General features: G+C 43.0%; 1 protein-coding gene across 4 annotated transcripts in view; it reads left to right on the top strand.

The window, feature by feature from the left end:
- The window catches only part of BRINP2 (BMP/retinoic acid inducible neural specific 2), a 195,682-nt gene that overhangs the window by 153,919 nt on the left and 26,681 nt on the right, over window positions 1-15,082 (top strand). For all 4 annotated transcript variants that reach the window (XM_020815123.3, XM_072998200.2, XM_078392389.1 and 1 more), the window contains one exon: window positions 11,088-11,310. In XM_020815123.3, the coding sequence (XP_020670782.2) occupies window positions 11,088-11,310 (223 nt within the window). The remainder of the gene's footprint in view (window positions 1-11,087; window positions 11,311-15,082) is intronic.

The following is a 15,082-nucleotide window of genomic DNA, read 5'->3' as shown; positions in this document are numbered from 1 at the left end:
GAGGTGGCAAGAATACACAGAGGAATTATACCAGAAAGATCTGGATGTCCTGGACAACCCAGATAGTGTGATTGCTGACGTTGAGCCAGACATCCTTAAGAGTGAAGTCAAGCGGGCCTTATAAAGCATGGCTAACAAGAAGGCCAGTGGAAGTGATGGCATTCCAGTTGAACTACTTAAAATCTTAAAAGATTATGCTGTTAAGGTGCTACACTCGTTATGCCAGCAAGTTTGGAAAACTCAGCAGTGGCCAGAGGATCAGTCTACATCCCAATCCCAAAGAAGGGCAGTGCCAAAAATCCCAAAGAAGGGCAATGCCAAAGAATGCTCCAAATACCGTACAATTGCACTCATTTCACAGTTCTCCTGTAGCGAGAGCTGGACCACAAATAAAGCTGACCGCCGAAGAATTGATGCTTTTGAATTGTGGTGCTGGAGGAAAATCTTGAGAGTCCGTTGGACTGCAAGGAGAACAAACCTATCCATTCTAAAGGAAATCAACCCTGAGTGCTCACTGGAAGGACAGATCCTGAAGATGACGCTGTTAAGGTGCTACATTCAATATGCCAGCAAGTTTGAAAAACTCAACAATGGCCAGAGGAAAAGATCAGTCTACATCCCAATCCCCAAGAAGGGCAGTGCCAAAGAATGCTCTAACTACCGTACAATTGCACTCATTTTACATGCTAGCAAGGTTATGCACAAAATTGTCCAACGTCGGCTTCAGCAGTATGTGGATCGAGAACTCCCAGAAATACAAGCTGGATTCCGAAGGGGCACAGGAACTAGAGACCAAATTGCTAACATGCGCTTGATTATAGAGAAAGCCAGAGAGTTCCAGAAAAATATCTACTTCTGCTTCATTGACTATGCAAAAGCCTTTGACTGTGTGGACCACAGCAAACTATGGCAAGTCCTTAAAGAAATGGGAGTGCCTGACCACCTTATTTATCTCCTGAGAAACCTATACGTGGGACAGGAAGCAACAGTTAGAACTGGATATCAAACAACTGATTGGTTCAAAGTTGTGAAAGGAGTACGATAAGGCTGTATATTGTCCCCCAGCTTATTTAACTTATATGCAGAATACATCATGCGGAAGGCTGGACTGGAGGAATCCCAAGACAGAATTAAGATTGCCAGAAGAAATATCAACAACCTCCGATATGCAGATGATACCACACTGATAGCAGAAATTGAGGAGGAATTAAGGAACCTTGTAGTGAGGGTGAAAGAGGAGAGTGTAAAAAATGGTCTGAAGCTCAACATCAAAAAAAACTAAGATCATCGTCACTGGTCCCATCACCTCCTGGCAAATAGAAGGGGAAGATATGGAGGCAGTGACAAGTTTTACCTTCTTGGGCTCCATGATCACTGCAGATGGATACAGCAGCCACAACATTAAAAGACGCCTGCTTCTTGGGAGGAAAACGATGACAAATCTTGACAGCATCTTAAAAAGCAGAGACATCACATTGCCAACAAAAGTCCGAATAGTCAAAGCTTTGGTTTTTCCTGTAGTGATGTATGGAAGTGAGAATTGGACCATAAAGATCCTTTTGAATTGTGGTGCTCGAGGAAAATCTTGAGAGTCCGCTGGACTGCAAGGAGAACAAACTTATCAATTCTAAAGGAAATTAACCCTGAGTGCTCACTGGAAGGACAGATCCTGAAGCTGAGGCTCCAATACTTTGGCCATCTCATGAGAAGAGAAGACTCCCTGGAAAAGACCCTGATGTTGGGAAAGTGTGAAGGCAAGAGGAGAAGGAGACGACAGAGGATGAGATAGTTGGACAGTGTCATCAAAGCGACCAACATTTATTTATTTATTTATTTATTGGACTTATATACCGCCCCATAGCACTACAAGCACTCTCCAGGCGGTTTACAATTTTTAATTATACAGGCTACACATTGCCCCCCCAGCAAGCTGGGTACTCATTTTACCGACCTCGGAAGGATGGAAGGCTGAGTCAACCTTGAGCCGGCTACCTGGGATTTGAACCCCAGGTCGTGAGCACAGTTCTTCTTCGTGGCCTCTGTGAATGCACACTAATGGGTTAAATCTGCACTTGTGCAGAGGCCTCGGAATATTCTAGAGCTTAAAGTAACACTTTTGGCTCCACCCCCCAGGACCTCATGGTCCGCCCGCCCTAACAGTTACCTCAGTTCCATTTTTTCCGCTGCTGCAGTTAGGTCTCCTGGCTAGAGCTCCGTGAAATTATTGGAAATTCTTGGAAAATATTTGGCTCCTGTTCGATTCTTCATTAAGGAAAGTACAAAGACTTTATTATTTAGGAGGGGAGGTGTGCGTTTTGGCCCTTTGCGAGGGTTTTCCCTCTTAACCCCTCCCTTCCCCCCCTTCCCCCCCCTCTTGGACTGTTCCCAGGCCTCCAAGGCTTCCTCATCTCCCAGGGTTACTTTTAAAAGCTGCATTGCCTTGGAGAGTCGCACAAAAATCTTTGTGTATGCATCGAAGCGGCCTCTGCGTCCGCAGAACCCGACCCTTTACCTCATATATAACCTAGGGAAAAGAGTAAAGCCTCTAAAACTAAGGCCAAACCCTTAGTTCTTCTTCGTGGCCTCTGTGAATACACACATATGGGTTTAGTCTGCACCTGCGCTGACATTCTCGGAGCATTCCAGAGCTAAAAGTAACAATTTTATGGTACGATCCCCCATGAGGCACAAGCTCCTCCCACCCAAGATTCCCCTCAGTTCCTTTTTTCCGCCGTGCTGTAAAGTTCTACAGAGCATAGAGCTATTTCCACAGGGGATTTTTCCCCTTAGCTTATTGATCAGTTCCCTCTAAATTGGATTCTTTCCCTTCTCAATTATCTAATCTATGATCCCCCGTGAGTTGTTTTCTTTTTTGCTTGCCAGCTACTTGGCTTACCCCCCTCCCCCACACACACACTTCAACTGTTTGCTTCTTTCTCCTTTCCCGCCTTTTTCGGCCTACTCATTTTGACTCTCAGGCACATTAATGATTTTCTGCCTGAGTAAGCTACATCTTACCCAGATAGGTGCAGGCCGCAGTAGGGGACCCGACAATACCAAGGAGTCCTTAAAATCTAAGTCTACATCAACAGAGGAATCCTCGCCAGAGGCTAGCGAATTTGCCTCTGAGGAGACGGCGTGCCAGCTCTACCTGCACAGACTCCGGGATCGCCTTATAGCCTCTGCTCCAACTGGCCATTCAGTGACTGCGCTACCGTCCAGTCCGGCCGTGGCCCTTTTAGCCCTACATGAGGGCGGGCATTTGACGTTCCAGAGTTGGAGCTTAAGTCTCTCTATCTCATGAGGAGAAGAGAGTGAAAAGGAGGCATGTCTCACCACACCCTCTCTATGAGCAACCATGAGAGAGACTGGTGATGGATGATTGTTTCAAGGGGCTTGTTCAAGGGACCCTGCAGGAGTTAGGGCTCTGTCGCCCTGTCCCTTGGAGAAGAAAGGCCTCCTGTTGCCCCGGTCACCTTCCCTGACTGTCAGTGATTCCTCCTGACATGGGAAGCTCCTTTGTGTGTGAGTACTGCACACCAACCCTCCTTCGTGCGCCTGCTCATGTAGCTGCGACTTCTGGAGGGAACTGCACGCCGAGGCTGCAGATGTGCCTGCGACATTGGTAAGGCTTGGGTTTTCCCTCTGGGGATACAATGGGCCCCTTCAGCTCCTGTGGCTAGCCCTGCATGTCAGTGCTTTGCCTGTCTGGGGTAACGCCCTTGGGTGTTTGGTGTATTGGGCCTGATTTATAAGAGGCCTTGTTCACGTGGCTGCTATTTCCAAAACTAAGTGCCGAGGCAAAAGCTTTCTGGCAGCATTTGACAGCCCTAGTTTGCCTCTGGAAGGGGGGGCTGCAGCAACTCCCACCACTAGCCTTGCTAGTCGGTGATATTCCTGCCTGGGGTAGCACCTGCAGGTGGCTGTTAATTTGGCACAAAACAGCCCTCTTTATCAATGGGCTGGCTCACAAAGTAGCCTGCGGCCCTGTCTCAGCTGCCAGTGCCTGCATAGGCTCATAAGGAAAGGACTCACAAGGGTCCACCCAAGAACCCTGCCGCTGTCTGGTAAGTCTGGAGAATTTTCCTCAGGTAGGTCCTGACACACTGACAAGGTTGCGTAGGACCAGTCCCTTTTGTTTGGGATAGGAGCTATGAGCTGTTGGCCACCATCACCATCCCACTCTACCTGGCATCGTCCTGACTCATGGGCTATGGAGTGCTTTATGCCTCCACATAGGCTTCACAGGTGTAGTGCTCCCTCAAACTCGGTAGCACAATGTTTGCAGCTTTGACCGAACCTGCTGTTAATCCATTCGGCCTTCTCCGTTCTATGACTGTTGAGCCTGTGCTTGGTCAGGCTCGTGCTAGGTCAGTCTTCTCCCCTGTTCATCAGGAGGGTTTTCCTTATTCAGGATTGGGACTTGCATGAGTCACAGGTGGGGGTGGAAGAGTTTCCAACCAATCTTCCTATACCCCTCTTGGTTGTCACAGATGGTCGCACTCTTTTACTGTTAACAGATGAGGAGTTCTTTAATTGGCATTGTTACTTGTTTTGGGGTGCCATGTAGCCATTTACTCCTCTGCCATGGGGGATTATCATCACCACTTATGGAGTTTGGTGGTGCCAACCCTGTGGGTAGCTCCTGTGCACCCTTACAATTGAGGCCTCCCACATCACTAGGAGGCACTGTTGCAGGTGCATCACGAGTGCACTGCTGCTCTATATGCCTGAAAACCAGTGTCTAAGCAACTGACAGGTTAGGACCTGCCATTTGTTGGTGTATGGCTTTTTAGCCAGAAAAAAAAAGTTGTTATTCTTTATAACCTGCTCAGGCTCTAGAAGGCGACACAGTCATTGCGCTGTGACATCTGCAAGAGCCTGAAGATGTTCCCATCCGCCTACGGCATTCCGGGAACATTAAAAGCCTCAACCCCACAGTTACCAGCCGCCGCCCCTAGACATGTGGGAGGCAGTGCCTTGACTGGCAGAACTGCAGGTAGGACTGCAAAACTGAGCGGTCTTTTTACTTCTCTGTTGTTGACTAATCAATCTGTTTGACTCATTTCTATTATAGCTACCAGCTTTGCCACGATCTTCGATTTATGTTGAATCCATTAGGATCGACCTCAACATGGAGAAGATTTTTGTTCTTGTTTTTTCTCTACCATATCTACACTTCGGCAGGAAAAGATGCTTTCCAAATTCCAATCCATCTCGTGTCGAGGCCCATTATGATCGAGCACGACCGGTCCCAGCTTCGAATTGACTATCTGCCAATTCTGGGCATAAGCTCGGATCTCACCCCTTGAACGAATCTCCATCCAATATGATGTGATCCATTATCATCCTCTGTCACCTTCAGTGTGCTTCTTTTCATTTGCACAGGTCACTTCTCGGTTCACCGCATCCCGTCGATTGGGAATGTAGGAACCGCCTTTTCCAGACCCGGCCATCACTTAGCTGAGCACTTACACTTCAATCACTTCTGCTCCATGTGGCCAACTATCAATCACGATAGGCGCCTACCTAGAGCAATTGTGGTCTATCTACCTCACTTGGAATCCATTAAAACAGCTTAGAAATTCTCACTCTGAGACCATGACTCTAGCAAAGCAACACAGGATTGCTGCTAGACACGCAAAGAGCTTCAGCTGCTGTCGCATCCTTAGTATCTATAGAAGGCTCGCCTAGTCAGGATCCACTGGCTCATCAAGAAGGCAAAGGACAGAATTGAATGTCTTCCATTACATGGTACCAGTCTCTTCAGTCTTAGACTGGTGACACTAGAAAATGTTTTTACACAGAATAGGAAAACAGCTAAATTATATATGGGCCAACAGCCCTTTCGTCCTTCTTTCGGTTCTACCCATAGTCCATTCAACTATATCTGGAGTTTCAGCCTCCCAGACGTTTCGGTTCATAAAAAATGTCACCACATCTCTCAAGGTTACATTATATAATTGTCTTTGTTCCTCTTTGAGTAACGTTAGACTTACTCTTTTGTCTATATCCTCCAGGAAGAGACCTCTGCCTCCTGAACAAACATGCCATATTCCAAGTTCCTACATCTGGCTTATGCAATGGCTTCTACTTCTGTGATATTATGTACATAGAAAGGACAGAGGCATCCGTCCCTTCCTTGGTCTCAGAAATCTTTTCATGTGTATTCTACCGTAGGTTTCAGATTCCACCCTCAACACTATTATCTAATCAGTAATTCCTAAGGTTTCACTACCATTTGATTTTTCAACATCTGCAAGGTCTTTCAGATGGTACAGGGCATCAGTTTGATAATAACCTTCCCCTGCAAAATATGGACATCTACCTGTACTGGTACTATGGCGTATATTTTTCTTTTAAAAAAAAAAAAATACTAGCAAACATCTCCCCAGATTTATGACCTCCACGGCTTCAGTGCTAAAGCAATACAGACTCAGCCTCGAACCACTCCAGTAGTGGTATCTTTTGCTGTTTGACCAAGTAGAGGATCCCTAATCCAAGTAACTGCAAGTTCGGTTCTGTCACCATTGGGAAGTACCGACCTTCGATGTATTCACTGGGGTCCGTACGCCGACTACAGGTTTTATTGCTCCTGTGCAGGTGCGGATGGAAACACTGTCGGGGACATATTCATATGGCAGTGGACAGGGAATCTGCCATAACTCTTCCCTCCGATACCTTTTATTCTATGGATTTTCCATCACCATAATTCCTAATCAGACATGATCCAAATACCTCTTTGATGACCAAGGTAGTCCTAGTTCGCCTGTCTCAGATCGATATAGACAGGCATATGTGAGTTCCCTCTGGTGACTTACCTCCTATCTTTGGAGGGAAGGATGGTCTACCATCCGCATCTATCGGCCATGAACTTGCCAACCTGGAAAATACTCCCACTTTGGCATCAGTGCTCGATCGAGCTCGAAAACCATAAACTCGATGTCGATTTGTAAATACAGTAAATGAAATCTTTATTAAATATAATGAAACAAAGAACTACCTTACCAACTTTTTTTGAAGCTGTTGCCTATTTGGCTTTCTATTTATGCTTTAAAATGTTATATATCTGCTACTGCTGCCCATTAACCAGATTATTCTGGTACATAGGACTTTTGTCTCACTCTAGGGTCAAACATCTTTTCACAGGACTCAGTACCACCCGTCCTCCATGTAAACGCATTGTTCCTCAATGGTCTATAGATTTCTAAATTCACTCATGTGCCCGCCATTCGAGTCCATTTTCTCTTCAAATGCCAAATTACTTACTTTGAACAGCCTTCCTAGTGGCTGTCATATCTGCCAAGGGAACACGCGAAATAGCTGGATTGTGATTCGATCCACCTGTTATTCAATTTTCCTGATAAAGTGACTTCCTACTTTAATGTCTCATTCCTGACGTAATTTTCATGTTTATCTATGCTTCATCTTACCATCATTCTTCAGATCACCATCATCTCCTTTAGAGCACATGCTCCACAATATTTATGTAAGATGCTCACCAGCATTTTCTCTGGACACTACCAGAGCTTCTAAACAGATGACAGGCTCTTTTGATGCTTTCATTCTTTTCATTTCAAAAGTCCAGTTTCTTCCTATCCATCTCTAGATCGATGATCCAGGCTGTATCTATGGCTTGCCAGCGGTCAGACGAGTCACCGTCTAATTAGCTTTAGCCTCGCTCCACGAAGTGCTGTCTACCTCGGCTGCATCCAGAGTAGAATCGAGACTCTCGACATCTACCGTGCACCAATATGATCCATGGCATCTACCTTTGCAAAGCAATACTGGCTACATGTAGGTACACGCAGTAACACTGGATTTGGCAGAAATGTGTTGGCATCCTTCCTACGGTGACGTCCCACCTGCCAATAAGTAAGCTTGCCAGTCACCCATATGTGTGTATTCACAGAGGCCACGAAGAAGAAAGAAAGGTTACTTACCTGTAACCATGGTTCTTCGAGTGGACCTCTGTGAATTCACACTACCCGCCCATCCTCCCCTCTGTCCGTCACGGGTATCTTATTGTTGTATAACTCTCGTGCCCGGCGGACAAATTGCAGGAACTGAGGGGAATCTTGGGTGGGAGGAGCTTGTGCCTCATGGGGGATCACACCATAAAATTGTTACTTTTAGCTCTAGAATGCTCCGAGAATGTCAGCGCAGGCGCAGACTAAACCCATATGTGTGAATTCACAGAGGTCCACTCGAAGAACCATGGTTACAGGTAAGTAACCTTTCTTTTTCCCGTGGTACGGCAAACCTTTACCCTCCACGGGGCCAGTCTATACCACAGTGGACTCTTCACACTGTCCTGAGTGCCTCTCGCATTCATCGTTTGAGCCACTGACCACAATTGCTGGACATTTGTTGACTTTCAAGGTTATTTCTTAGTTGCAGTTACGTCCAGTAGCACTTCAGGTGGATCCTCCCTTCCTACTTTGCCACCTGGACAAAGTTATACTATTCCCAGATGTCTCCTTCATACCTAAAGTTTCTACTGAGTTTCATATCAGTCTGCTCACTTTCTTTCCTAACTGCCTACCGATGTAGAGAGGTCTCTTCACCTGCTAGATGTTCGCAGAGCATTAGCGTTCTATGTTTGCAGGGCTGTTTTTCCCCCCGCAAGTCTAATCGCCTGCGCCCGGTGAACGCTCACTTTACCGGAACTTTGGCTACTTCTACAGCTTTTCCTCAAGGGTGTCCCACTGTCAGACACCTGCACAGCTGACATTTGGCCCACTCCGTCAGCCTTCATCTTTCACTATTGCCTGAACCTGCGGGCCAAGGAGGATGTCATTTTTGGACGCGCGGTCCTGTCTGCTGTTTTGCCGTGACGTCCCTCCTCCTATCAGAGGCAAGCTTGCTAATCACCCATTAGTGTGCATTCACAGAGGCCACGAAGAAGAAAGAAAGGTTACTTACCTGTAACTCTGGTTCTTCGAGTGGTCCTCTGTGAATTCACACGTCCCGCCCGTCCTCCCCTCTTTCCGTCACGGCTGTCTCACCTTAGAGCAGCAGCGGAATTTGGGGAACTGAGGTAACTGTTAGGACGGGCGGACCATGAGGTCCTGGGGGGCGGAGCCAAAAGTGTTACTTTAAGCTCTAGAATATTCCGAGGCCTCTGCACAAGTGCAGATTTAACCCATTAGTGTGAATTCACAGAGGACCACTCGAAGAACCAGAGTTACAGGTAAGTAACCTTTCTTTTTTAGCTGCAGTACAGCGTTTTAACCACTACGCCACGAGGCTCCTACATGAATTTGATCCATCTCTGGGAGGCAGTGGAAGACAGGAGGGCCTGGCGTGCTCTGGTCCATGGGGTCACATGACTTAACAACTAAACAACAACATAAATAGCAAGGTATAAATAAAATGGTTATCTTTTTTGACTGGACTTTTCTGTCTTTTCAGTGGAAAGAGGAATGTGTGCCCCTCAAGTATGCTTTCTCTAATTTGATCATATTCCATGGCCACTGTGTTTCTATATATGAAGGGAAGCACTTGCTTTGATTGAAAAATGTTATAGGTCTGGCATCTCTAATAGCTGATCCCTGATAAATTAAAATACTGGTCACTTGCAGACTTTTGTTTTTGATCCATGGGGAGGTATACTGGTAGTACTTAAGGGGAATGCATCTTTTTTGGTATCACTGCCATACTTATAGCAGTAACACTTTCGAGCTGAGATAAATCCAGTCTTGAGCACCATGCCATGTCCTTCCCTAACCTGCATAATTACTGTGTTGTAATATAATGTATACTTTGGCAAGATTCTTATGAGCCTAGATTCCTGAGTATATCATTGATATGGTGGTGATTTTAAGCCTCTTAATATGCTTCAGTAGTTGTCTGTCTGTCTTTTGAATCCAATTGCAAATGTAAATGGTGAAATCTCAGTTCAGCTACTGCCCCAGAAGCATTGAACTCTTTCATCACCTCTTCAGTTTGTTTTGGTAAATAGATGAGAAAAGAGCTATCTCATCCACAAATAGATATAAGTATATGTTTTCTTTTCCCAGGATATATTCCATATATTTTAGGGTTCTTACAAATGTTTTCTGATATAATGGTGTGACTATCCTATATGAGTAGGTGTGACTATCCTATATGAGTAGCTTGTTTGGAGGAGTTTGATTGGAGTCCAGAATACAAGTAGAACTCTAATTCAATAAAATTGTATAATGATACCACTACAATCTGCTGCATATCAGATAGTACAAGGGGCTAGAAGCGCAGAACGAGTAATGTCCTCAGAACCAATAAGTCAATTTGATTTCATTCTGCTACCTAAACATTAATGTAAATCAAATTGTAACTTTTGGTCCATTCCTCTCTGGTAAACAAAACATTCCTGTCGAGATTATCAGGACACACTTACTGACCTCATAATCCCAGTAACAAATAACCAGTTACTTGTAATTGAATTACTTTTCTGGTATCATAGATACAGTTACATTGACTAAAAAATCCCATCTGGTTGAACTCTGGCCATTATATTACAAAGTAAAGTAACTTAATGAGGGGAAGCTTCAGTCTTTTGAGGTGTAGCAGTAAATTTTTTAGTTGTGTGTGTATGGCCTGATGCTGGCACATTTGAAAAAAGAGGTGCAAATGCTGGCACATTTAAGAAAGAGGAAATTAAACAGTTTATTTGAAAAAATGTAACTACAATTATTAACTAAGGGGGTGGGGTAGGGTACTTGAAATCCTTAATTATTTAAGGATTAATAATTTTTGCAGGCACAACCTCAGGCTCAGATTATGTACCCAGCAAAAATAAGTGATACACTTTTTCTAGACTTTATTACTTCAGCCATAAGGGAAGAGTTGCATATGAAAGAGCATGCAGCTAAAAACAAAATTAGTTGCAGAGAAATCCAAGCTGTGCTAGTTTTCTGTGTGAATTGGGTTTATTTCCTTGAAATAATCTTCAACACCCAACCTTCAGTGCTATATTAGAATGAGTATGGTCCAGGACAAGTGTTTTAAGGAACCTTTTTAAAGGACCTTTTTAAAGAAGCTATGATAACTTGTGGTACTTTTCAGGTTTTTCTTCTTACTGACATTCCCTTCTGTCCTTGCAGAAGAACTACAGTCTCTTGTTAAGAAACTCCCAATGGACCACTTCTTGAACCTAACAGCCATCTCCCAGTACTGGGCAATGGATCCTGATATTCAGCACCACTATCAGAAATTAGGCACCACCTTGAAGATGCTATCCAAGAAGATCCATCAGATTGTCTGCCGCCTTCTCAATCTGGCCAAACGCTGTCACAGGCAACCTCACTTCAGGCTTCCGAAGGAGAGGTCTGGTATATTAATGTATGGGCTAGCAGGGAAATAAGTACGTCTTGAACCACACTTCTCCATCTGAGACCCTACAGTGCCTACAGCACTCATCATACCTACTCAAAATAGCCAGTGATCTGGAATTGTGGAAGTTTGTTTGTTTGTTTGTTTCCATGAGGATCCAAGGCAGCTCACAACAGCTAAAACTGTGCAACAATCAACAAAATGCCATATAAATAACATATTAAAAATAATTAAACATATGTCATGGTTAAAACCAGGAGTAAAAACAATTTTAAATGATTTTTAAAGCATTTAAAAATCTCTTTAAGTTTTATGTGCCCATGTATCTGGAGGGATACAGATTGGGAGAGGTAATGTTCCTTAAATTCGTGATTTTTTTATGCTTCAGCATTTATGAAATCTGTGTTGGATTCTTGCAGCCATTATTTTGTTGGGTACTTGTGGGAATTGCAGTCTGGGCCACACAATATCAGATGGTAGGTGGGCTGCATATGTGTGTGCCATATACTTCTGAAACTGTAATCTTCTAATTTTCCTCTCACTTGTAAAGTAGCATATTGCCAAAGTATAGAATGCAATGATCTCAAATGAAAGGTTCTTATGGAAGACACCAATTAAAATAGGAAAATAGGCCGGTTACGTGTCCATTATTTGAAGTGGAAGTATGAATTGGGGGGGATATAGATGGAGGGGAGGTTTAAATCTGTCCTTCCCATGCATAGTGAACACAATTCCGATCAGGCTCCATCTCATTTATTTGTAAGGAAGTAAGCCTCAGTTGTATGCAACACAGTCAAAATAGCATATATTTTAGCTCTAGGTGATAGTTGTGATGATCAAAATTTAACAAAATATATCCTTTTATGTAAATATATATGTAGATAATTTTTAATTCTTAGCAATTTTTTAATAATAACAAGAAATGGAAAGTGTTAAACATGAAATCCACTTGCTATAATCATTCTGTACAGTAGATACATTAATAACTGAGATGAAAACTTAATCATCCAGTGAAGTCTTTGGTTGAATGCAGAAACAATTTCATCATTCTGTTTAATTTTCAAGTTTTTAAAAACAACAAAGAAAGGATATTGTACTGTGGTTGGTATTTTTAACATTACCTTTTGGTATTCTTACTGTCTTTTAATTAAGCACTCAAAACTCCAATTTTAGCTACCTCCGTTTACAGAGCTTGACTGATATTACTTTTTTTAAAATATTTTTAAGTAATACAAAATACAAAGTACAAACTATAATAATTGTGCTCCCCAGCACCATCAGGACCTCCTGGAGAACACCTCATTGTCCTCTTTTCTAGAATTGCATTGATCCTTGTGTTGGGACTTTACCTTTTCCTCTTATTAGCACAAATTCAATAAATCTACCCCATATATCATAAAAATATCTTTTTTATCTTCCCTTTCTTAACTTTTAGAATACAACTCAATTTATCATTTATAGCAAGATTCCAAACTTCATTGTACCATCCTTCCAGTTGAAATTCATGTTTAGATTTCCAGTTCCTGGCTATAATTAATTTTGCAGCAAACAATAAATTAGTAAGCAATTCTCTAATTGTAACATCTAGATCTTCAGTATCAAATATTGATAAAGCAATTTCTGGATTCAGCTTTGTATCTCTATCAAAAGTATCTCTTAATTCCTTAGTAATTAGTTTTCAAAAATTTCATACCCTTTCACACATACACCACAAATGAAAATATGTACCAATTTCATATTTCCAACAAACATTTGAGTATTTATTATTTATTTTACTCAATATAAAAAGGTAAAAGTAAAGGTTCCCCTTGACAAATTTTGTTTCAGAGGTAGACCATTCATGTCTTTTCTATCATATTCTTTTCTCCAGGACGATGATACCCAGTACCTCAACTACTTTTATCAGGGCTGGGTTTCCACACCTTTCACTGGTAGCCTTCTTCTGGAAATATTGCCTTGGTTGCCTTCTTCTGGAAATATTCTAGCAGATTAATAACCTTCTTAAACTGAGGTACTCAGAACTGGCCACAGGGTTACACGTGATTTCGACCAAAGCAGAATAGAAAGGTAAGATTACTTTCCTTCATCTGGACACTACAGTTCTGTTAATGCAGCCTAGAACTGCATTTGGGAGGGGCTTTTTGAGGATGGTGTTGCTTATGTTTTGTTTATGGTCTACTAAGGTGCCAAGGTCCTTTTCATACAGTATGTTCTGCTGGTGGTGTAGGTATCATCTATTCCATAATTATGCATCCAGTTTATCCTGTCTGGATGTAGAATTTTAAATCAATCCCTGTTGAAACTCGTTTTGTGTTCTGGCTATTCCTGCAATTTGTTAATGGTATCTCAAATGTTGATTCTGTCTTTGGAAATATTAGTTAACTCTCCCAGTTTGGAGTCATCAGATTTGATGCTAACTCCTGCATGTCCTCATCCAAGTGTCATTTATAAAGGTAATAGGAAATGCTGGGGCCAGGACAGAAGTCTGTAGTACCCTCACCTGCCACTTCTCTCCAGAATGCTGAGGACCTCTTGGTGAACACTTTGGGGATGTTACCCATCAACCAGCTGCAAATTGACCCAACAACAGCAGTAAAAAGGTAAAGATTCCCCTTGACAATTTTTGTCCAGTCGTGTTCGACTCTATAGGGCTGTGCTCATCCCCGTTTCCAAGCCATAGAGCCAGCGTTTGTCCGAAGACAATCTTCCGTGGTCACATGGCCAGTGCGACATAGACACGGAACGCTGTTACCTTCCCACTGAGGTGGTCCCTATTTATCTACAGTGGTGCCCCGCATAGCGATGTTAATCCGTTCTGGATTAATCGTCGCTATGCAAAAACATCGCTAAACAGATCGAAAAACCCCATAGGGACGCATTAAACTTAGTTTAATGCATTCCTATGGGGCCCAAACTCACCGTTCAGCGAAGTTCCTCCATAGTGCCGCCGTTTTCATGCCCTGGGTAAGCGAGGGCAGGGCACGAAAACACTTGCAGTGGCCATTTTGGGCACTCGGTGGCCATTTTGGAACCACCGATGAGCTGTTCTGTAAACATCACAATGCGAAGAACAGTAAGCAAAACGCTTACCAATCATCGCAGTGTGAGTTTTTACCTATCTAAATGTCACAATGTGATCACTTTTGCAATCGCAAAAGCAACATCGCTATGCGGATTTGTCGTTAAACGGTGCGCTCGTTAAGCGAGGCACCACTGTACTTGCATTTGCATGTTTTCGAACTTCTAGGTTGGTGGGAGCTGGGACAAACGACGGGAGCTCACTCCATCATGTGGATTTGATCTTACGACTGCTGGTCTTCTGACCCTGCAGCACAGGCTTCTGCAGTTTAGCCCACAGCGCCACCACATCCCCTATTTTACGCAATATAACTGGTGTTAAATACTATCTTAAAACTATTTTATATAAATTTTATTTCATTTTCACTTACATACGTCATAAAATCAGTTTCCATATCATTTTCCTATGTTCTTGTTTATTTCTTTTTTAAAGTCTTGCTCCCATACTTGTTTCAATCCTTCACCCTCAGTCTCATCTTCCTCTAACTCCAAAATTATTTTATATATTTTACTTACTACATCTTTCACTGAATCATCCTTTTGTATATCTTTATTGGTTAAAAGGAATTGTTCATATTTCATATATTCTCTACATTTGTTATTATTCTTTATCCATTGTTTAGTCCATTTCTGTAATGGTTCATACTTTAAACCATGTTAAATCCTTACTTTGAAGAATTTGTTCCTT

The sequence above is a fragment of the Pogona vitticeps genome, chromosome 4, assembly GCF_051106095.1.
Source record: "Pogona vitticeps strain Pit_001003342236 chromosome 4, PviZW2.1, whole genome shotgun sequence".
Lineage (NCBI taxonomy): Eukaryota > Metazoa > Chordata > Lepidosauria > Squamata > Agamidae > Pogona > Pogona vitticeps.
This window is presented reverse-complemented; position numbering and strand designations above follow the sequence as displayed.